We start from the raw sequence: 24,939 nt of genomic DNA, 5'->3' as shown, positions 1-24,939 counted from the left end.
TGATACACTCACAAGAACCCACTAAACATAAAATACTGTACAAACACCAGATAGAAAGCAGTAAAAATACACTTTTTGCTTTCACTGAAGTTGAGACAGACTACAAACTACGAAATAGGTAGATAAACAAGGAGATAGTAAATAAGTGGATACAAAATGCTCTACAGGCCATACTATGACACTTTAATAGAAAAGTTGAGAAAAGATCTTCTGAAATTGGTCAGATTTATATTTCTAAACAGCAAGCCCTGGCCATGCATGGAAATAATCTAGACCCCTGCACAGATGTTGCCCATGGCAGTTTAGTGTCCAAGTGGGTTACACAGTAATGAGAAGTGGGACTGCCTCTGACATAATCTGGTTGGGCTGCTCTTTGATCACCTCCTCCTGAGGGGGGAGCAGCCTTACCTGGCCACAGAAGATGACAATGCAGCCACTGCTGATGAGATCTGATAGACTAAGATCAGAAGGAAGGAAAGGAGGACCTCCCCCATCAGTGGACTTGGGGACGGGCATGCATGAACAAGGGGGAGGGAGGGTGCGACTGGGAGGGGAGGAGGGAAGGGCTTATGGGGGGATACAAAGTGAATAAAGTATAATTAATTAAATAAAATTAAATTTAAAAAAAATTGAACCCAGATAAGAACTACAAGAATAAAAATAAAAAACTCTTGCATGCAAAAGCCCCTTGAATATAACAGTTTAACTAAGTTTTACAACTCACATAATTTAAATTAAAAATATCAAATACATACAGGTTATATTTACATGCTTAGGAGTATGTGTGCGTGTGTGTGTGCATGTGTGTGTGTGTGTATAACAACAATTAAAGAAAAAGAGGCTATGAATTTTGAGAGGACAAGTGGGATTGCATGGGAGGGGATAGAATGAAGTGATCATAATTTTTAAAAATAATACATTATATATATATATATATAAAACTACAGTGTTTTGTAAACTGCCTCAAATAAAGGGTTTGGAGAAAGAGAGTTGGAGAGAAAGCTCACTAGCTGAAAGTATGTTCTGCTCTTGCAGAGGACCCGAATTCAGTTTCCAGTCAGTGACAAGTCACCTCTAACTCCAGCTCCAGGGCATCTGACACCCTCTTCTGGAATCCATAGGCATCTATAACTATGTGCACATAACCCCAAAAAACATATATACACATAATTAAAATTGAAACTTTTCTTAATTAATAGATTATCTGAATTGGTCTAATCAAGGAACTATCAGAGACATCAATGAGAAACAAAACAGGAAAAAGACACATTTTTCTGTTCAAAATAAACCTCTAGTAAAATATAAAAGGCTGAAGAGATTGCCCAGTACATAAGTATCAGCTGCTCTTGCAAAGGACACAAGTTCAATCCATAGCATCCATAGGGCAGCTAACAACTGTCTGTGACTCCAGTTTCAGGAGATCAGACACCCCCTCCTCTGGGCTCCACAGGAACCAGGTACACACACGGTGCACATACATACATCCCATCCACATAAAATAAAGATAAATGATTTTAAATGATATGAAAGAATAGCTAAAGTTTCTAGATTCTTTATAAAAATGTAAATGAATGATTAGAATGACATATAATCACCATCCACACCTATGGGTTCCATATGAACGGACTAACAGTACTACTGTCAGGCATACAACGGTTGTACCTGTATATACTTTTTCTCTGATCATTACTCAATATGGCACAACAACTAAATACATAGCATTTATAATAGATGCAAACAAAACAGAGATAACTAAACTATACAGGAAGATGTTTAAAAATACATATAAATACTTTGGCATTATACATCAGGGACTTTATATTACATGTGGATGTCCATCAGGGGTGTAAAGCTGTTTTAGAACCAACACCCAAGGATACCAAGGGAAATCTACAGGACTAAAAGCAAATATTACAGTAGGTTTCTGCACTACTCCTAACCGCAAACTACCTCCGCGTGACACATTACAAACATATACAGGTTTATGTGTATCGGTACAAGGGTGTATGTAATCAGTATACTATGCCTCACGGTTTGTTCTGTGTGGTAGATGCTGGGGTTGGCTTTTTCACTCCCCTGGGGTTGGGGAGGCAAGAAGGGCCTCAGAGGTGCTTAGACGAGTCCTCTACTACAGCCCAGCCCTTGCTGATACTGTTTACTAATTCTTATATGCAAATGGGATAAGTGAGTAAGCCAAGTAAGCGAGATACCTGCTTAGTGAGTAAGCCAAGTACCTGCTGCTTATACGAGACATAAAACAAAAGAACAGGTCAAGAAAAATAACCAAGACAGGTGTACAAAAGCAGAATATATTACACATAACTTAGAATAATGATTCAACACTTTTTAAAAAGTTATACATAAAAAGAGAGAAAAGACTTGGCTCCAAACCAAGGCGCAGTCGGCAGTTTATCCCAAAGGAGCAGACCTAGGTACTTAATAAACTATGAAATTCACTGGATTACTGCTTTGTCCTAAAATTGAAGTCGTTAAGTACATAAAAACAGCTCCACCTATAAAATTTAAAAAAAAAATCCTCTGGCAATGAAATGAAATGCTAAGCATAATGGTTCACACTTATATTTCCGGCATTTAGGAGGCTGAGGGAGGAGGACCTAAAGTCTAAAGGTAGCCATGAGCTACATTGTGCATTTTCAGCAATCCAGGGCTACACAGTAAGATCTTATCTCAAAATAACAGTAATAGTAATAGAAAATGCTTTCTTTCCTGAAATTAACAGAATTGTATTTACCATGCTAAATGAAATGAGTTTTAAAAACATACACACCTATTTATGTGTAAAAATACAGTTGAAACATAGCACTCTTTAATGGAAGCATATGTGAAAATATGAAGTTTCATACCTGCAAGCAAAGTACAGTGGCGTGGCTCCTGATACATTAGGCCTGTTGATATCAGCACCACTGTCTAGCAAGCACTGCACTGTCTGGGGAAAAAGTTAGAACAATAAAGTCAGAGAAATCAAACAAAAGACACAGTTACTAGAACTTTAATCCACATAAGAAGAATTCTTTACTCCTATGACCCTCATTTGAGTTTCTCCTGGAAAAAAAAGAAAAGAAAGAAAGAAATGAAGAAAGCATATAAAGGTATTAAAAAGAAAATAGCTTTGGAAATGAATTTTTTTAGGATTACTTCTGGATTACCTAAGAATACTGGTACTCTAAAGCCTAGTCCTATGTCAACAACAAGATCACAGTGCACAACCCACAGAGAAAGAAGAACGAGTCCAAGCACACACTCTCCACAGGGAGCATTTGACAGTGCCAGGAGATAGTTTGCGTTTCATGACTAGGGAAGAGAGGATGCTATTGATTAGCTAGTAAGCAAGGATCAAGAATATAGAAAAACAGTCCATCATGTGCAGGACAGAACTCCCAAACCCCTAACCAAAAAAAAAAAAAAAAAAAAAAAAAAATCAAGTCCAAAATATGGACAGAGCCACTAGGAACCTCGGTGTACAGCTAAGCCCAGCAGTGATGAATTTATCACACAATGTCCCCAATCAGTGCCCCTTAGTGTCTCACTACTAAATACGAATGGACAGATAATATTTAAAACACGACTAAAGCCAACCTTTACAAAGACAAATATCCAATCACAACAAAACCCAAAAACATAGAAAATAAAAGAAGCAATGTAGAAAAATTAGAAAAGTAACTGCACAGGGTGGTATATGCCAATAACCTCAACTCTCAGGAGGCTAACAAGGGAGTATCCCACAGGAGTATCGCAAGTGTAAGGCCAGCCTGGGCTACAACGCAAGTTGGCGGTCAGCCTTAACTATATAGTAAAGCCTTGTCTCAAAAAGACAGACAGATGGAGGAAGAAAGGGAAAAAGGAAGGGAGGAGGATACACTGTACAGGGGAGAAAAGATGATCTTGGTTTGAAAGAAGGAGGGCTTTACGTACTATCATGTTTTATTAAAAGATTTTGATAAAAGACTTTAAAATAGTCATATATTGCTAACTAAATTTGCTATCTCTACATGAATTATAAAATCCAAACAGTGTAGCTCATTTACAGCTTTTTTTTTTCTTTTTCTTTTCTTTCTTTTGTCTTTTCTGGAAATCAGGCGAATATAGATTAAGGGAAAATTAGAAACAATGCCTGATAATAGGGGCTCAAGGGAAGAATACCCTTTGGGTTGGGGTTGTTTTCTTTTGCTTTCGGTGTGTGCTTAGTATATATAAGGCCCTAGGTTCAATCCCCAGCAGGAAAAACCAAAGATTATAGAAAATTATGGTATCTCCTATACAACTTCCTTAAATTTAGACAAACAGGACTGGGGAGATGGCTAGATGGGTAGAAGTACTTGCTGTGACAGCAAGGAGACATGAGTTCAAATCCCAAGTGCTCACATTAAAGCAGGGCATGGCAACACGTGCCTGTAACCCATGTATGAAGTAACCCAATGATGAAATGAGTGGATCCCTGGAGCTCACTGGCCAACCAGCTCCGCTAAACTAATGAGCTTCAAGCTCAATGAAAGGACACTCGGTGTCATAGAATTAAGATGCAAAGCAGTTAAAAACTACCCTCCACAGGAGCATGGTGAATATGCATAACTATGCATATTTGTCCCTGTTTCTCAAGAAAAGGCTTATGTGGGCATTTTGATCATGGCTTCACCTTTCAAATTTCTGCCCCAACTGGATTTCTGCTGGATCTGATCTCAAAGCAGGAATGAGATGTAAAGTAGTTACTGTCCATTGCTATTACAGAATTTATAGACAATGAACTTAAACATCCAGAAGACTCAGGAGTGAGGAAAGCAAGTACACTGAAAATACATGTTCAGGGGCTAGAGACAGGGCTCGGTGGTAAAGAGCACTGGCTGCTTTTCTGAGGATCCTGGTTCTATTCCCAGTACCTACATGGCAGGTCATAACCATCATTAAGTCCAGTCCCAGAGGAGCTGATGCCCTCCCTCTTAGTGCAGCACGCTTATACATGGTGTATAAACATAAATGCAGCCAAAGCGCCCACACAGAAAGAAGAGGTTCATGTGTACCACAAACCTAACAGACAAAAACTAAAGTATGAAAAGACACTAGGTATCTAGCTATAGATCTATATATTTATACAGATAAAATAGTTAAAACTACATGATGGTATAATATGAATAACCTTAACATGCACCCAAACACTGCTGATAAGCATACTGAATTCCAAATTCCATCACACAATAAACAGATTAAAAGCCTAAACCTATAATCAAAATAATTTCCTCTTTTCCATAAAGTAGAAGTTTCATATTTCTCCACAGTTGTATCATTATAAACTACATTACTTGCGGAATATTCTATTTACTTTTAAACGTCAACTTGCCATAACTTAGACGCACTGGGGAAGAGAGTCTCAACTGTCTCTATCAGGCTGGTCTGCGCAAATGTCTGGATGGACTGTCATAGTGCTAACTGATGCAGGAAGATGCCCCCTCGACATTCCCAGCACCGACTCCCGGGCCCAGGCCCTGGGCTGAGTAACAACCAGCAGGTTGTACTGTGCACTTACTCCCCTCTGCTCCCACCTGTGGATACAGAGTGAGCAGGTTCCTCCAGCACCGGCTGCTATGACCTCCCTTTAGTGATCAGTATAAACTGCACTTGGAAGCTCAACTGCACTTGCTCCCTTCAGCTGCTTTCTGTCAGGATGTTTTACCTCAATAACAAAGGTTAAATAAGAACACACTGATGCACTGATCCTTACCAGTATCTATAAAGTACTTAACTAAGTGCCTAAACAGTGGCTTGTTTGGTTTTTAAATAGTACCATTGTTAAAACTATATACACACATTTTACAGTGCTTCTGTATTTTCATTTATACTGTAGAGTTTTCAGGATAAAATTAATTTAACCATAGACTAACATATTCCTTTATTATTTTCATGACCTACAACATGAAATGTCAATGTTCCCGTCTTCATATATCCTACAAATATTAAAAATTTGCTCCTTTCTTATATACATATCCTTGCATGTACTAAAAAATATTAACAAAACACACCTGATTAAGGTACTGGTAACTGATTATTGTAGTATTTTCTTTTCCATCCAGGTAGGTATTTTTTTCCCAGTTTTAAGAAAATTATCCCAATTAAAATCCTCAGTATGGATTTGAAAAATGGTTCAGTGACTAAGAAGATTTGCTACTCCTCCAACGGACCTAAGTTCACTTCACAGGACCCAAACCAGGCAGCTCATAACCTTAAATCTTTTTTTAAAGATCCACAATTTATGTAATTATTAAAGGAACTTTTACAGTTTCAGCTGTAGGTAAATGTTGCCTATTTAAAATAAAAAAAGGAAACTACTTGCTCTAACAGAAAGGAAAAAATATATAGCTAAGAATCTGAATGTAAAAAGTTCATTTTCTAGTGGTATTAAACTGCATCAAAGTGATTGAAAATTCAGGTAATGCATTCCTTTAATCCCAGCATTGGGAGGCAAATGTGAATTCAAGGCCAGCCTGGTCTACAAAGTGAATTCCAGGACAGCCAAGGCTATATAATAAAAACAAAACAAAGAAAACAAAAACTGTCTCAGAAAAAAGAGAGAGGAAAGAAAGAAAGAAGGAAAAAGGGAGGGAGGGAGGGAGGGAGGGAGGGAGGGAGGGAGGGAGGGAGGGAGGGAAGGAAGGAAGGAAGGAAGGAAGGAAGGAAGGAAGGAAGGAAGGAAGGAAGGAAGGAAGGAAGGAAGGAAGGAAGGAAGGGAGGGAGAAACTAAGCACAAATTTTCTTAATTGTTGTTGATCTCTTTTTAGGAAAGCTCTAAACAGACAGGGAGTTGACAGTTGAAAACTCAATCAGCAATTGACTCCATACCATAAACAGAACAGCACCAGTAAGTGACAGGCAACTTAGTCGCAGGATTCCTTTAAATCTCCAGTCACTGCTCTTGAGGTATCTATCAAGTGCTCATGGCAACAAAGGCAACACAACTCTCCATCACCCTTCAGTTCTGGTAGTTCCTGTTGAGTCCTGATAGGAGGTGAGCCTTCCTCAAGCACTTGCCTGGCCTCAATTACACAAGGCAAAGTCACTCCCAGATAATCCATGGTGACAATAAAAAGTGTCACTAGTAAAGCAAAAGGCCTAATTGCAACAACCGTTTTCTTGCTAACAAAAAGTATTCATGATGTAGAAGTAAAATATCATGGGAAACAAAACGTACGTAAAATTACACTGAGTTGCTGACATGACCCAGGTTTGAGTTCCAGCACCTACATGGCAGTTTACAATTGTCTATAACTCTCTTTCCAAGAGATCTGACATTCTCATCTGCCTTCTCAGGTGCTAGGCACATGCTGGTACACAAACTTACATGCAGACAAAACATCCATATAAAAATTAAAATTAAAAAAAGGAAATGTCTTTTCAGAGGCTTTATAGCCCAAAGCATACTTCTGCCATTTTATACTATGTATTCATGCAAAGCAACATTCTCAGCACTGGCTATAAAACAAAATATTGATCAACTCTGAAAAAACCTTGAAGATGCTCTAGATCCTGCAGTAGTAAATACCCAGCCCACTGTTAATAAAACAAATTCATCTGAGTAATAAAAAAATCTGCCTTCATCTTTAATAGACAGTAAAATTGCATTTACACCAATGAATTGTTTTTAAATGTTATTTATAATTTATTATCAACAAATATTTTATGTAACAATATACCAGAGGTTATATAATACTTTCTCAGGCTTTTGAAAAGCGGCTGCAAATAGGATTTTAAAAGCCCTGCTAGGGACTACAGAGATGGCTCAGTGGATAAAGTTCTTGCCAAGCAAGTATAAGGACTTGAATTGGAGTCCCCTGAAACCAAAATAAAAGTGCACAACAGCTACCTGAATCTCAGCACTTAGAGTTGGTTAAAATGGGGCTCCAAAGGCAAGTGGCTAGCTAGAGCCAGACAAGCTAGAACTGGCATTTGCAGATCCAGATTCCACGAAAGGCCCTGCTTCATAAACAGAATGGGAAATTGATCAAGGAAGATAAGCCAACCCCAACTTCTAGCCTACACACACACACACACACACACACACACACACACAAATAAAAAATAAAAATAAAAAATAACGCCCTGCAGAGAACTATTTTAAATAGCATAAGTATAAAAGTGAAAGAACAAAATGCCATCTTTTGAGACAAGGTCTTACTAGGAAACCCAGACTGGCCTGGAACTCACGATGTAGACCAGGCTGGTCTTGAACTAGAGATCCTCCTGTATGTTGGTATTAAAGCTGTGTGCTACCAAACCCTTTCCATGAGTTCCAGCACATACATGGCAGTTTACAATTGTCTGTAACTCTTGTACATTACACCAAGGGAAAAACAAACAAACAAGAGATAAGCAAACAAATAATGCAGAACGTGCTAAATGGTGATCAGTGCTACCCAGAGAATAAACCAGAATTCTCTCCATTTATTTTAAAAGTATATATTGCCTACCTGCAAACACCTTCATGAAAACTGTTTGTATTGAGCTATAAGCCATAAAAGGTCCAAAATGTGTAATTGCAATTTACAATGATAATCATAAATTCTCATCTGAGAACTGTATGGCTTCTTGTTTACTTGTTTAAAAAAATAAGTTCAGAGCCAGGCGATAGTGGCACAGGCCTTTAATCCCAGCACTTAAAAGGCAGAAGCAGGTGGATCTCTGTGAGCTCAAGGCCAGCCTGGTCTACAGAGTAAGTTCCAGGGTACCAAGCCGGGTTACAGAGAGAAAACCTGTCTTGAAAAACAATAATAAAAACTAGTAATAATTATGTTCAGCAGCTCACAACAAAACATACAGCTCGCAATAACGTATAAACACGTAAAAATGTATCAACAAAAATATCTGATGATTACCCCTACTTTTTAAAAGTATAAAATTTTTAATTTACTCTTGGAGAATTTCATACATGTATATATCTTGATCATATTAACCCCACTTCTCCCTCACAACTCCTCCTAAACTCCCTTCCATAATCCCTTCCAACAACATGTCCTCTTTAATTTTTTTTTCTTTTTAAATACAACTACTAAGTCTAACTAGTTTTAGTTATATGTACTTGGGTATGGGGGTGCCAATACATTTTAAAGCTAATTTAACAAATATAACTTTAAAGACTGTACTTAAAACTGAAGTCATTTTGTGTGTCAAAAATACACTAGCAAATTAGTGAAGTTCTTTAAAAAGTTGGGAGTGTAATCAGGTGTGGCCTAACCTGGCTTTGTCCAAAGCTTCCTGGACAACCTTTCTACTTCCTCTACCCAGAGCTGATGTTGTTCCATCCAGAAACAAAGTATGAGGCCGTCTGACAAGAACACATGCTATGATAATGCACCTGCTCACTCAAAGGCTCAGTTCCTTTGTCTCCTCCACTGTGTTGTATGTACCGTTCCGACTTGAGTTTTGTGTATGACGTAAGACATGTTTGTTTTAAAAATTATTTTGCACATGATTATCCAGTTCTCTCAACACAATTTTTGGAAGTCTCTTCTTACTCTGTCTTGGTGCCGTTGCCGTTAATAGTCTGTGAATGCTCAGATTTACTTGTAGGCAACCTACTGTGTTGGTCTATAATTTTGCTGTACAATTTGAATGCTGGATGCTTTATTCTTGTTTAAGATTACTTTAGCTATTTCAAACATAGTGGTTTTGTATGACTCATACCAGTTTCCCAAAGATCTCCTAGAACATGAGTAGTCTTGTATCCAAGTTATCAAAATGAATGCATTTCCTGGTCAAGAAACTTGTTCATATAATTCTAAATGAGTGAGGCATAAGAACCAGGGCTGTTTTCTTCTCTGGGCACAAAACCTCTTTACAAACATGTAGCTCAGAGATGACTTAAGCACAGCCATAGGTTGTCTGTGATCCTCCCATTTCCAGTGGTATCTAGACAAAATTCTTCCAAAGTTTTAACTTTAACCAATAGCTTGGGTTGAGAATGTGTAACTGTAGTTGGATGAAAATCATAGTAAACACACAAAATAACAATTGTTGAGGACAGTTGTTTGACTAAAGCAAAAAGGTTCTTAACATAAGGACTATGTTCCTATGGTGTCAGTGACTATCACCACCTTTCATAGGTGTTTTCTGTGACAGAACTTGTTGTGAAAGGATATCCTGGCACAGATGACCTGAGGAGCACAGAGGATGGAAGCCAAGTTACCTCAAATGTGTGGGACTACAATAAACACTGTGTTCTTCACCTCCATGAAGAGAGACTACAAAGAGGGTGTCACAGAGAGCATCACAGAGTTTAGAAACATCATGGAGTTAAGATTTTTATATTTTGTGAAGCTTGGACCTCATCTGCCTTCCACTTGATCTTCATTTTATTATATTCTGTCAGAGCTCTTGCTTTCTGGATAATCTTCTTCTGGATTTCTGTATCACTGTTTTCTGCCACTAGGTTCTAATTTTTGGCTCAATTTCATCTGTCTTGGCTCTTCACAGGTGCAACGCTACTTATACATTCATTGTGTGTAAGCAATTTATTATCTAAAATGAATAAAATAGAAGGTGTACAGAAAAAAAAAGTTGGGAGTCTGAGGGACAGAAAGATGGCTCAGTGGATAAAGTGCTGCACATGCAACCTGATGATCAGAGTTTAATTCCTAGAACCCATGTAAGGGTGGAAAGAGAACTAAGGTCACAACAGCTGTCCTGACCTCCACACACAAGCTGTGACATGCATGCTCACATGCTTACCTCATGCAGACACACAAACACACATGGTTTTTAAAGTTAGAATTCTGCTGAGTGGGTGGTGCATGCATGTATCCCAGAAGGAAGAGGCAAGGATTTCTGTGAGTTCAAGGCCAGCCTGGCTCACATAATAATTTCTAGGCCAGTGAGGCAGACATGGTGAGAGCCAGTCTAAAGACAAAAAAGAAAAACCTATTCAGCTAGTAGTCCCTGACTATGTAAAACAAACATAGGTCCTTTCTCCTGACAGAATGAGAAGCTACTCAGGACAGACCGGGAGGGGGGGGGAAGCACAGAAAGGATTTTCACATGGTAAGGGATCTTTTAAAAACAACAGATTCCATAACCTTCCAAGAACACTAAGTAGAACACTAACATGCAATCTCTAACTTGTACACAATACACTGTCAACTACAGCCACCAAAATCCCAAACAGCTCTGCTTTATCATTGTCAACTCTCAGAATAACACTGATCAAACTGTAAAGAACAGTATAGCTGTATGCAAATATCTCAACTATAATACTATCATTTACAAAAATGGAACAAAATAACCTTAGTTTTGGGGGGGTTTGTTTGTTGTTTGTTTGTTTTCGGTTTTTCGAGGTGGGGTTTCTCTGTGAAGCTCTAGCTGTCCTAGAACTCACTCTGTAGAACAAGGCTGGACTTGAACTAAGAAATCCGCCTGCCTCTGCCTCCCATGTACCACCCAGCAGAAGCATCTTTTTTTCATTAAATAGCTCTAATGATGATTTACAGCAAAGACAAGTAAATTATATGCTAAGAAAAACTGCCAGCTCCATACTCGGTGAGGAATTGCACAGCTCTTTTACAAGCCTATCCTCCTAAACCTATGAACTCTTTGACCCCTTTTGTGAGCACCAACAAAACTTGTTACTATTCAATTGTGTTAGGAAAATAAGTACCAGAAGGAATTTTTACGAGGAAATCATGAAATTTGCAGGCAATGGTGGGACCTAGAAACGATCATCCTGAGTGAGGTATCCCAAAAGCAGAAAGACACACATGGTATATACGCACTTATATAGACCTATAAGATAGGATAAATATACTGAAATCTATACACCTAAAGAAGATAAACAAGAAAGAGGACCCAGGGTACGATGATCAATCCTCACTTAGAAAGACAAACGGGATGGACATTGGATGTAGGAGCAAACAAGTAACAGGACAGGAGCCTGTCCAAAGAGGGCCTCTAAAAGACTCTACCTAGCAGTGCATCAAAGCAGATATTAAGACTCCTAACCAAACCTCCGGCAGAATGCAGGGAAACAGAAAAAAGGGGGTGGGGAGTTAATACAACCTGGAGAGAACAGGAGTTCCACAAGGACCAAATATATCTGGGCACAGGGGTCTCTTATGAGACTGTTTCTCCAAACAAGGACCATGTATGGATGCAACCTAGAGCCCCTGCTCAAATGTAGCCCTTGGTAGCTCAGTATCCAAGTGGGTACCCTAATAAGGGGAACAGGGACTGTTTCTGACATGAACTCGATAGTGGGCTCTCTGACCTCCCCCCACCCAGGGAGGAGCAGCATTGCTAGACCACAAAGGAGGACTTTGCAGCCAATCCTGAAGACACCTGATAAACCAGTATCAGATATAAGGGGAGGAGGTTCTCCCTTATCAGTGGACTTGGAAAGGGGCAGGGAGGAGATGAGGGTAGGAGGGTGGGATTGGGAAGGAAAGAGGGAGTGGGATACAGCAGGGATACAACGTTAACAAACTGTAACTAATATTAAAAAAATAAAAATTAAAAAAAGAACATGTACGAATATGTACATAAAATAAATTCAATGGAAAAAAAAGGAATTTTTATTATCTAGTCACATTTTCCAGAAGCATTTAAAACAGAATCCTAGCACTGAAATAAATAAGATCACTCTAAACATAAAAATATATTCTAAAACATGTTTGCTTACTAGCCTCAAGGCACAATTGGATTAATGCTTTACAAACGCTTTCAATGAAGTCTTCATGTCTGTCAGGTGACTGGAAGAAAAGTTCGAAGCCAGCTTAAGATACCAAGAGCACAAACAGAACGGAATTGACCACTGTTCCTAGCAAATGTGTAAGTACATCTGCACAACAGTGGCATCACACAGTTGTTCTTAAGTTCAGGGCTATAAATCCACCCAAACAAGATTCAACTACAGCTCTAGAGTGCTCAAGAAGCTTCACATAATAGCTGTATGAACTCGCGGATTAAAATGTACTCTTTCAAAAGAATTTTGAAATAAGTTATAGGTTGGTGCTTAACCTTATAGTACTCTAACATATACATTTAGACTGACAGTTCATGAGTTTTCTAAGTCTAGGTTTTCCAAATCAATCATTTATGGCAATACTACACACATTAAAGCTTGAAGAGTAATGGGATAAAAAGTACCAAAGGTCAGTCTTTGGCCAAAAAAATCTGAGTGAATTGTGTGTTTGTGCATGGGCAAGGGTTCTACTATCATTTCTAACAATAAAATTAATGAACAACAAACATCATGCTATATTGGCTCCAAGCACTTTCTTCTTCTAAGAGGATGAAGAAACTTCAGTAGCTACCCTGGTAAAAAGCTACACAGGCAACCATAATAAAATATGACCAATTTCTTTTTTGCCTCCTTTGAGATGAAGACCAAATCCAAGGCTTTGCACCTGCCCACTGAGCTAACTCCCCAAATCCAAGCCCAAATTCTTAACCATGAAAAGAAAGAATCTATATTCTATTTTCTTTTAAATAGTATAAATCTGAAAAAGCATTTCTTGTCAAAAATGTAAGAATACTTTTATTTGTCAATTCCACAAAGTTTTTGAGTTATTAGGCATTTGTCCAAAATCTTTTCATAAACTCCTGAGGTTTACTCTAAGATAAAGCTACAGCAAATTTCAGTTTATTTGGTTTTTTTTTTTTAAACTGTTATTTTGGTTTCTTTAATTTGAAATAGCTGGTAAGGTTTTTTCAAAGATGTTTTTAATACAGTGTTTTCCCCCTTAAAGTTTTATAATTTGTTATATAAAATACACACAGTAGCCAGGTGTGGTGGCGCATGCCCTTACTCCCAGCACTGGGGAGGGAGAGGCATACAGATCTTTGTGAGTTCGAGGCCAGTCTGATCTACAAAGGAAGTTCTAAGACAGTCACCAAAGTTTTCTAATTAACCCTTGTTTCTACACTAACTTCAAACAGCTAAAGTTAACTTCTGTGAATCACTTCCAATTGTAACCTGGGGTTCCTATACAAATACAAGGATTATAAGTCTTAGCAAGTGACATTCCATTTACCTGGTATGGCAGAATGCTGATGTTAAAGTAGATTCTTTTGCCTATCCCTTGAGAGCTATCACTGACTCATTTTCTAATATGCAGTAGTTCCTCCAAGACGTAGCTCAGTGGGACTGGGCATACACCCCCAGCCATGAGCACTACGTACAAAAGGTCCTGGATTTGAACACTGATACCACAAAAGGAGGGAGAAAAGCTGTGTCACTCAAATCAAGACACTTCATTTTTTTCACATATAATATTTTTAAAATCCAATAATACTGATGAGAGAATGAAAGACATGATGAACCAATGAGAAACAATGCTACTTGAAAATGCTCAGGCCAGCAATGGTGGTACATGTCTTTAAACCAGCACTTGGGAGGCCGAGGCAGGCGGATCTGAGTTAGAGGCCAGCCTGGTCTACAGAGCAAATTCCAGGACAGCCAGGGCTACACAGAGAAACTTTGTCTTAAAAAAAACAAAAATAAAATAAAATACTTGGATATTTCTCAAATGATAAAAACAAACAAACAAAAATCTACAGATGAACAGTGATATTCAGAAGACATTCCAAGAAAGAGAAAAAAGATCTTACATCTAAATTTTCCCCTAGACCTTATTAAACACAAATTACGCTCAGCCTCCCCACCTTAAAGAAGGCTACTACCCTGTGAAAAACAGAGAGGTGTGATGACACAGTTTGCAACGGTAGCTCTTAGGAAGCATGGGCAGGCACATCACCTGGGCTCAAAGGCCAGCCAACCTAACCTACTCAATGAACTCCAGGCCAATGAAAGACCCCAACTCCAAAAGGATAAAAAAAAATTTTTTTTTAAAGGGAGGGGGATGACATCTCAGGAAAAACACTCAACGTTGTGATGCACAACACATACACACACAGAGAGAGAAATAGAAATCTAGATCACAACACTGTCTTCTAGCAAGAGAGAAAACTGAGAGCTGCCACAAAATAAATAAAAAATAAGTGTGTGAACTGGAGGTGTGAGCAGACCTGTAATCCCGCCACCCAAGAGACAAACACAGAAGATTACTGTAAATGCAAGATCAGCCTCATCTACATAGGGAACTCCCTACAAGCCAGAGCTGCACAGTGAGTCCCTCTCTCAAAAAGTAAAATTATGGATCTATGTGCAGATGCACAAATAAACTTTTTTTAGTTATTGGTAATAACTTTTGTTTTGAGTCATTTTGTTATTGTTATAGCTAGCAAATAAAGAAATTACATTCTATCGGCAAACTTAAATGTCAAAGAAAAAACAGCATCAATAGGACAAGAAATACAGTAAATCAGAAAGCCAATCTAAAACCATACGTTCTCCATCTTTATACAAAGCAGCAATCTCCTAGTGAAAAAAAAAAAACTATTACCAATTAAATGTCTAGACGACAATAGCAAGAAAGTAACACCACAGAACAAATGCAGGATTACAGACATCTGCGGAAAGTGACTTCCATCAATGAAGAAATCAGAAAACTACGATAATGCAAACGGAAATATTAAAACACAGCATCCATATTCACCTTACTAACTACATGATTGACAACTAATAATAAAAAATGCATTGGTACTTGCTGAAACTGAAATTAAGCATACTTACTGAAAATACACGTAAAGACATACTAATTTAAACTTTTAGTAGCCATTTATTTAAAATAGAATCAGAAATAAAATCAAAATTATAACTATTTTGGGCACTATTTACTACTCCCTCTACCCAGACAGAATGTTACTCAGAAGGTCATACAAAAAAAAAAAAAAAAAAAAAAAAAACAAAAAACAGTATTTTGCTATAATGCTGCATGTTCACAAATTCACAAAATAAAGTCTCATGAAATCAAAAATTTTAAAACAAGTCTATGCGCTTCCTTGCACATCTCTGCAGAGAAATTTACCGTTCTGTGCCCATTCTGGCAGGCCACGTGTAAGGCTGTCTGCCCCATTGCGTCCTCAACATCCACATCACTGACGTGCTGCACAAGATCATGGAGTAGCTCTGTCCTCCCATTCACAGCCAGCCAGTGGATCTGCAAAGCCATCGGTTGTCATTATTTAAGAGAATTCCACTGCAAGTCAGTACATGAACAGTGCTATTTCTCTATGGAGCACAATATTCAAACTGAAGATACTGTAACAGTTTTCCCCTGCTTTTAAATGAGAAGAACACATGCATCAAGATGTTGGCTACCACCATAGTATACCACCATATATTATAAAATCAAGAGCTGAAGGACTCAATACAGGAAGTATCCTACGCTTAGGTAACCAAATCCTCTGCTTCTTAGATGACACTGCTCTAACAGCTCATTACTAGAGAAAACAGGTTGTATTCTTCCTTTCCCAGGGGCAAATGAACATGTAAATAAAACACTTCATGTAGTTACAAATGTCAAATATAGCCTACACTAATAATCAAATATGTAACAACAGTTTTTAAAAGAAATGTAAAATACCTATACCACTTTTAGAAATGTTGAATTTCCAACCAGGAATAACAGAGGAAGCTGATAACCTAGCACTTGGTAAGTAGAATCAGGCAGATCAGGAATTCAAGACCAAACTTAGCTACATGGTAAATGTGAGTCTAGCCTAAATTACAAGAAACCCAGTGTCAGGAACACGCCTTTAATCCCAGCACTGGGGAGGCAGAGACAGAGGCCAGCCTAGTCACTAGCTCCAGGACAGCCAGGGCTATACAGAGAAACCATGTCTCAGAATAAAGAAAGAAATCATGTTTCAAAAATGACTGTTCTACTTTGCTTCTCTGTTGCTGCAATAAAACCCTGACCTAAACAAACTTGCAACAGAAAGGGTTTATTACAGCTTACAGTTCCACACCACAGTCCACCACTAAAGAAAGTCAGGACAGGTACCCACGCAGAAACCTGCAGGCAGGAACACACACACACAACATAGAGGAATACTGCTTATTGGCCTGCCTCCCCTGGCTTACTCACCTACCTTTTATATACAGCCCAGACCTATCCACTCAGGGATGGTGCCATCTACAATGGGCTGGGCCCTCCATATTAATCACTAATCAAAAAAAAAAAAAAAAAAGCTGAACCTCAATCATACACATTGGCAAAGAAGAGGCCCCCCTTCCTTTTGTCCTCACCACCACAAGCAGCAGGCAGGCGGAGGGCTGGCTCCAACAGAGTCACGACAGCAGAAGAGCAGGCCCTGCACCTCACCTGGGCAGTACAAAAGAGGTGACCCTGATGGCCAAGGCTCAGGTGAGCCAGCCTGAGGGTATGAGAACTGGCCCTCACAACTTGTCTCTGATGTGGCAGCATGAGTGAGGGAGAGATATCCTCCCCCATCCTCTCCCCTTGCCACCTATAGCAGGCAGGAGAGCTGGTCCTGCCCCTCACCTTCTGCAGCACTTGGAAAAGCAGCACAGTAGAGCTGTCCCTGGTTTCGGAGATTGTTGGTGAGCCAGCCCTGAGGACACGAGAGCAGGAGAGCCGGCAGGCTAGCCAACTCGGATACCACTCAGGGCCATATCTGAGTTGTCCCACCCAAAATCTGCCCCATCAATGAACTGCTGGAGTCCATGAAGGGGCCAAACTACAGAGCCAAAACTACAGAATCTCCATGGCAAGGGCAAAAACAGGATATTCAACAGGAGTCCTACTGGGGTTGCAGGATTAATAGAGTAGCAGAAGCCAGAGGTCCCCTACCAGAACAATGAGTCATTGCTATAAACATTTGCAAGCAAAGGGTGGGAAAAAGTGCATAGTGTGGGACACACTGAGACACACTACAGCTTCCACAATAATTGTTTTTCTTTTGTTGGGGGAGGAGGTTGCAAAGTAGAGAGCGGGTATGGAGGGATGAAGATGGGTAAGATTAGGTTTCATGATGTGAAGGTCACAAAGAACCAATAAAAAGTTGTTTGTTTTTTTTTAATTGGGGTGGAGAGCAAGCAATTTCAAAGTAAGTATTACATTATTTTTCACTTGTTTTTTTTTCCCATTACAAATAGTAAGATACACATACTTGTCTTAAAAGTGCAGACAGATTACATATCTATCAGCTTTAATAAAATCCTACTAAGGTAACAGTAAAAGAGTAGTATTTTAAAGAACCTGTCCAACAAGACAAGGAGAAACAAAAGTTTTGGAAGCTGGAAAACAGGTATTGCATTTAATCTTGCCAGATAATATTTGTTGTCATGTCAGAACAAAAAACAAAGTCATAAGCAAGTAAGAAGGTATGTGAGGGGGCGAGAGAGGGGGGTCAGGGGTGAAGAGCACATAATGCTCCAGCAGAGGACCTGGATTCAGTTCCAAGCACCCACACAGCAGCTCACAACCATCTGTAACTGCAGTTCCAGTACATCCAATGCCTTCTTCTGGCCTCCAAAAGGACCAGGCATACCTAGGGGGCATAGACAAGCAGGCAGGTAAAACATTAATACATATAGTATAAAAATAAATAAATCTTTAAAAATAATTTTTTAAAAAGGTATGTGACTTAGAACCCCTAAAATTTGAAGAAGTATGGGCCTCTTGATATAAAAGACTAAAATCACATCAGTTGAAAATTTGCTTAATATAACTTAAGACTCTCAGATCCCTATCACTTACCAATTTTATAAGGACAGGAAAAGCTCCTCATTAATATGGCAATATATATATATTTTTAAAAAGAGTTGAAAACTAAAAAATCTGTAGATTACAGATACTAAACACATGGAATCAAGAATACGAACACATTTTAAAGGGGAGATTAAACACAAATTTACATCCTAAATACTGACCCAGACTCCTATACTCTTTCCTACCCAGCATCTACCATGCTAACATCTTCCTGATAGTTTCTCTGAGTAATGTGAGCGGCTCAAAAGTTAACAACCTAAGGAAAGCAACATGAAGGGAAAGTCCGACGTGCAAACCTCCAAACCGATCACCCTACACTGAAGACTCTAGTAAACAAACATGAATGCAGACAAGGCTTTCAAACTGCTTTCTTATGCATCTAATTCCTAAAGAGAACATAGGAAATAGGCAAAAGAAAAAGAAAAAAAAAAAACTAAAAGGAAAAGGGGAAAATGGAATATGAATATTGAAAAACTTATTTTAATACTGTCAGAGAGAAGGCAAACTGACTGTATCCTTAAAAATAAGAATGGTATGTTATACTAACTTTTAGATAGGAAAGTACAAAAAAAACTTCCAGAAATCAATATTGTGACAGGGACATGCTAAGTCAAAAGGAAATTCAGAATAATATGTGAAAGAATTCTCCTACAAAGTATACAGAAAGAAGTGGAAAAATGACAGAAAAAAAAAGTGGTACTTTATTAAAATTGACTCATCTGGAAGGGTTAATATCCAAACAGAGTTACCGATAGGGATGAGGAAATCATCAAAGTCATAATTAATGAAAAGTTCTCCTGAGTTCCCAATCCACGAGTTTCTAGGTTAACAGTGCCTGGGTAATACCAACCAAATGGATAAAACATACAAATAAAACATATAATTATGAAATTCAGAATGCTCAGGCAAAGTAGACTACATACATTTTTAGAAAGAAAAGTCAAAATACAGACTTCATTAAAAGAATCAAGAAACAAAATGGCACCCAACTTAAAAAAAAGAAAACCAGAACACAGCAAAGCAACACTCTGAAAACACTAAGGAAAAACAATGATGTCCAATCTAGAATTTTGTTGTGAATTACCAGTATAGTAACAAATTCAGAGCCACATTCAGATGCAAGATGGCAAAAAATTTACCACTCAATGACTTCCTCAGTAAACTATCAAATGATGCGCTCACGCTAGAGAAATGAATGTTCTTCTAAATGAGCCCAGTTCAAGTCCCGGTACCCACACAGCAGCTCCTAACTGCCTGTCGCTGTTCCTTCCTGCTGCTTGGATGGAAAGGTGTCCGGAGTCAGACGCCCAGGTACCACACAGCTCTGTGGGAAGGTGTCCCCAGTAAAGGTGTTACAACTCAGAGTTGTGGTACAGTAACAAACAGCCTCGAAATAATAACAGACTCCAAAAAATAAAATTTGAGAATTGAAAAGAAAACTGTACTTACAGGTTACATTATCTAGGAGGAACTTTTCAATGAATGCATAAAAAAAAAAAAAAAACTATAAATAAGAAGTCAGCAAGACTGTAGGTACAATCAACACATCCGCACACACTATTTTTGCAGAAGTCAAGGAGATGAGTTAAAGGGTGAAAACACTTGCTGTGACAGCTCAAGACCATGCGTTTGGTGCCCAGAACCTCCACAAAAAGACAAACGTGGCGTACACATTTATAATCCCCACACTCCTATGAGAAAATGGGAGGCAGAGACAACAAATCTGGAAGCTCACAGCAAGCTACCTTGGTGCATTCTGCAAAGCCGCAGAAACAAGAGAGGCATTCCCTCAAAAGGTAGAGGACAGGAACCAACTCCCCACAATTGTTCTCTGACTCTACATACATGCAATGGTACTCGTGTGTGCCTATACTCACAAGCATCCAACCTACATATATGAGTGTATACCCAAACAGAAATAATTTTTACAATTTTTACAGAAATACAAATTATAAATAGTAGCACTTGGAACTGCCCTGAAGAAAATGAAGCCCTTCGTTGGGTGCTTAACAAGGCACACAAAGTCCCTGTCCTTAGCAGTATAAAATGTTAATGTAAGAAATCAAAGACCTACATGAGTAAGTATAATGGTTTAATGTCATTCCAATCAATATCCCGGCAGGTAAGGCACAAACAAGAATAACTCACGCAATCTTCATAAAGAAAATATAAGATGGGAGGAATTTCTTTCTAATATTAAGACTTACTACACACCTACAATAACCAAGCCTGAGAGGTACAGGCATAGAGCATATCCATACATCAACAGGACAAATACAGAGCCTAAAGAGGACTACACAAATATACTGAGCTGATTTTTTTTTTTTTTTAAGGAAGACACAAAACCCATTTAATGAAGGAATAAATATATAGATTTTGCTTGTTTGTAAGACAAGATTTCTCTGTATAGTCCTGGCCGCCTGGAACTTTGTAGATAGGTTGGCCTTGAACTCAGATATCCGCATGCCTTCTGAATGCTAGGATTAAAGGTATGAGCCACCACTCCCAGCTATAAATACACAGATACATTATAGTCAGAGTGTAACCTTTAAACAAACGGTACTAGTGAAACTGAACATTCACTCACAAGCAAAAGTAGTGAGCCTCAACCTAAGCTTCACATTTCATAAAAATATGAAACAAAACAGCAGATATAGAAGAAGTAAAGCCATTTATACTTTCAGAAGAAAATAGAAAACTTTGAATATTTAGGGCTAGGCAAAGAGTTCCTAAAGTTGGTATCAAAAGCATGATGTACACACTGGAAAGCTTATCAAAATTAAGACCTTTTACTCTACACATGACCTTGGTAAGCCAGCATAATGTCACAACTGTCATTTCAACATCTGGGAGATTGAGGCAGGAATGTTTTGAGTTTTAGGGCAGCATGGAATACATAATGCGATTGTCTCTAAAAGAACACCCTGCTAAATACTTGGAAAGACAAACTAAAGATCTGGAGGAAATACCTGCAAATGACTTATCTAATGAGGCACTACTGTCAGGGCTGCTGAGACGGCAGGGTGGTTAAGAGCACTTGCTGCTCTTCCACAGAAGCCAGGTTTGATTCCCAGCACTTACTCAGCAGCTCACAACTGTCTCTAATTCTGGTTCCAGGGGACTGAGTGCCCTCTTCTGACCTCAGTGGACCCTGATTATGTATGGTACACAGACATACAAGAAAGCAAAATATCCATACATATAAAATAATAAAATAAAAATAATTTTAAAAATAAATAAGTCAATACAGCATTCTTGAACAAAGTAGTTAAAAAATTAGGCAATGGACAAAGCATATTATGGTGGTTTGAATGTATTTGGTCCACAGGGAGTGGCACTATTATGAGGTGTGGCTTTGGAGTAGGTGTGGCCTTGCTAGAAGAAGTGTCTGTCACTGTGGGAGCCGCTTTGAGGTCTCCTATGTTCAAGCTATGCCCAGCGTCCTTCTGCTGCCTGTGGGTCAAGATGTAGAAGTTTCATCTCCTTCTCCAGCTCCTCCTCCAGCACCATACCCTGCCATGTCCTGCTATAATGATAATGGACAAAACCTCTGAAAGTGTAAGCCAGCCCCAACTAAATATTTTTCTTATAAGAGTTGTCGTGGTCATGGTATCTCTCCACAGCAATAAAACCCCAACTAAGACACATACGAAATGGAATTTCACTTCATATAAGAGAGCTATGTATGCCAGGCATGATGGCACATGCCTTTACTCTCGGGAACTCAGGAGGCAGAGGCAGATGGATCTCTAAGTTCAAGGCCAGCCTAGTCCATTACATAGTGAGTTCCAGGACAGTCAGGACTACACAGAGAAACTGTCTTGAGAATACTAAAGGGTTGGGGGTGGGAGGTGGAAAGTAAGTACATGGAAAATAAGCCTATGAAAAGATACTCAACGCAGGCAATGACATGAACTCTGCAGGCAACAGTTAGGTAGTGTGCACGAAACCCAGCAACTGCATTCCTAAGCAGTTATCCAAAGAAAATATAACCATATATGTTTAGATCAGCTTTCCTTAGAACAAGCCAAAACCCAAAGGACTCACATGTCTTTAAGTAGGTGAAAAGGCTGACTGACAGCATACACACCATACAATTCTATCCAGTACTATAAAGGAACAAACTCTTGATATACACAACAACCCAGACGAATCTCCAGGGAATGAGCACAAAAGCAGCCAAGCCTGAAAACTTCAGTATAATGGAAACTGTTTAATGAACATTCTTGAAATCACAGATTTTAGAAGAAGAGAGTGATTACTAGTTGCCAAAGGCCAAGTGTGGCGAGTGAAGGAGATGGGGAAAAAAGGTGAGAAAAGATCAACACAAGAATTTTTGTGGTACTAGAAATCTTCAAACTGTGACTACGGTGGTAAGCACATGAACACACAGGTAATAATACTGCTCAGAATTTAATTCACTTAAACACACATATAAAATCACTAGAGAAACTTCACAAAGATGGACTGTATCAGTATCCTGGTTACAGGATCATCTTATAGTTTTAGAAAATGATTTCTGCACACTATTTACTACAGGCCTTAGTCTACAATTACCTCAATAGTTTACAGAATTTATTAACCATAAAACAAATGCTGTACAAAGAAAAGGAGTAACTACAGCAAATTCTTGGTGTGGATATGAATTGTGTTCATATCTATGAATCATATTACATATCTATTCAAAAATACATTTTGAACAGTTAACTAAAATTACAATGACTGTAATGGAAAAATACAAAAATGTGTGCTTGGACATGAAGAAGGGAGTGGAAAGACAGGAAAGAAAATAAAAGAATAGACTCATCTCCAAAATGCTAACTGGTGATGTCTAAAACTAGAAAGATTACTATCATGCATTATTCAGTTGTAGAGACATACAACTTCTAAACCTACTAAAAGAGCTGAAAGTCATTTCCTAAGAAGCCAAGAGGCTTAGACTGGGGAAAGTTAAAGGGCAAGCAAGTGGTCAAGAGACCTCACAGGAGGCCTTGTAAAATTATTTAAGTATATCACTATTTTTTTAAATAAAAGACTCTAAATATTTCCTACTCTGTCTTAGTTAAGGTTCAGGAATAAAGAAGTTGGCAGATACAAAAATTATACAATTAAAATATAAGAGCAGCGAACATTTTAGCTTGCCTCAACTTATTGTACTGAAAGAGCTGTGTCAGTTCTAGGGTTTTATAACCCTGTGGTACATACAGCATTTCCAAGCATTCTGTATTCTGAATGCAAGATTGCCTTATGGAGTAGACACTATTATACTGCTGATATAAACAGAGTCTGGACTATCACAGGAATACAGATTCTATATAATAATCATGATGGGCCTACTCTACTCTAAGCCAATATCAGAACACTTGAAAACTCAGGGACTTTCTCTTCTGCTCCACATTAAAAATCATCCCAGGGGGAGAAAGACACACATGATATATACTCACTCATATAGTCCTATAAGATATGATAAACATAACGAAATCTATACACCTAAAGAAGATAAACAAGAAAGAGGACCCAGGGTAAGATGATCAAATCCTCACTTAGAAAGACAAATGGGAGGTGCACTGGACATAGGAGAAAACAAGTAACAGGACAGGAGCCTACCAAAGAAGGCCCCTGAAAGACTCTACCTTGCAGTGTATCATAGCAGATACTAAGACTCATAACCAAACCGTCAGGAGAGTGCAGGGAACCATATGAAAGAAGGGGGAGTTTGTATGATATGGAAAGGATAGGAGCTCCACAAGGACCAAAATATATCTGGGCACAGGGGTCTTTTCTGAGACTGATACTCCACCAAGGACCATGTATGGATATAACCTAGAACCTCTGCTCGGATGAAGCCCGTGGTAGCTCAGTAACCAATTGGTTTCCCATAGTAAGGGAAACAGGGACTATTTCTGACAGGAACTCAATGGCTAGCTCTTTGACCTCCCCACACCCCAAGGGAGGGGCAGTCCTGCTAGGCCACAGAGGACTAGAGGACTTTGCAGCCAGTCTTGAAGATACCTGATAAAACAGAGTCATATGAAAGGGGTGGAGGTCCTCCCCAATCAGTGGACTTAGAAAGCGGCAGGGAGGAGATGAGAGAGGGAGGATGGGATTGGGAGGGAATGAGGGAGTGGGATACAGCTGGGATACAGAGTTAATAAAATGTAACTAATAATAAAAAAAAAAAGCCAAAAGAAATTTTAATTAAAAATGTCTTAAAAACTAGTTTAATAGGTAGATAATCCAAAGTCTTCTTTATTCTCAAAATAAAAACTTCAAAATCTACAAATGTCATGCATGGTAGTATACACTTTTA

At 38.7% G+C, this 24,939-nt stretch overlaps 1 protein-coding gene across 3 annotated transcripts in view; it reads right to left on the bottom strand.

Moving 5' to 3' along the window:
• The window catches only part of Hace1 (HECT domain and ankyrin repeat containing E3 ubiquitin protein ligase 1), a 111,266-nt gene that overhangs the window by 65,648 nt on the left and 20,679 nt on the right, over window positions 1-24,939 (bottom strand). Inside the window, exons 6-7 of one of the 3 annotated variants that reach the window (XM_021648449.2) lie at window positions 15,921-16,052; window positions 2,865-2,947 (exon numbers count right to left, since the gene is read on the bottom strand). In XM_021648449.2, coding sequence (XP_021504124.1) covers window positions 2,865-2,947; window positions 15,921-16,052 — 215 coding nt within the window. Of the gene's footprint in view, window positions 1-2,864; window positions 2,948-15,920; window positions 16,053-24,939 lie in introns of those variants that run through there. The other 2 variants (XM_021648450.2, XM_021648451.2) reach the window with 2 other exon arrangements.

This window comes from Meriones unguiculatus, chromosome 20 (genome assembly GCF_030254825.1).
Source record: "Meriones unguiculatus strain TT.TT164.6M chromosome 20, Bangor_MerUng_6.1, whole genome shotgun sequence".
NCBI classification, from domain to species: Eukaryota; Metazoa; Chordata; class Mammalia; order Rodentia; family Muridae; genus Meriones; species Meriones unguiculatus.
Note: the sequence above shows the minus strand (reverse complement) of the source record. Positions and strands in the feature narration are given on the sequence as shown.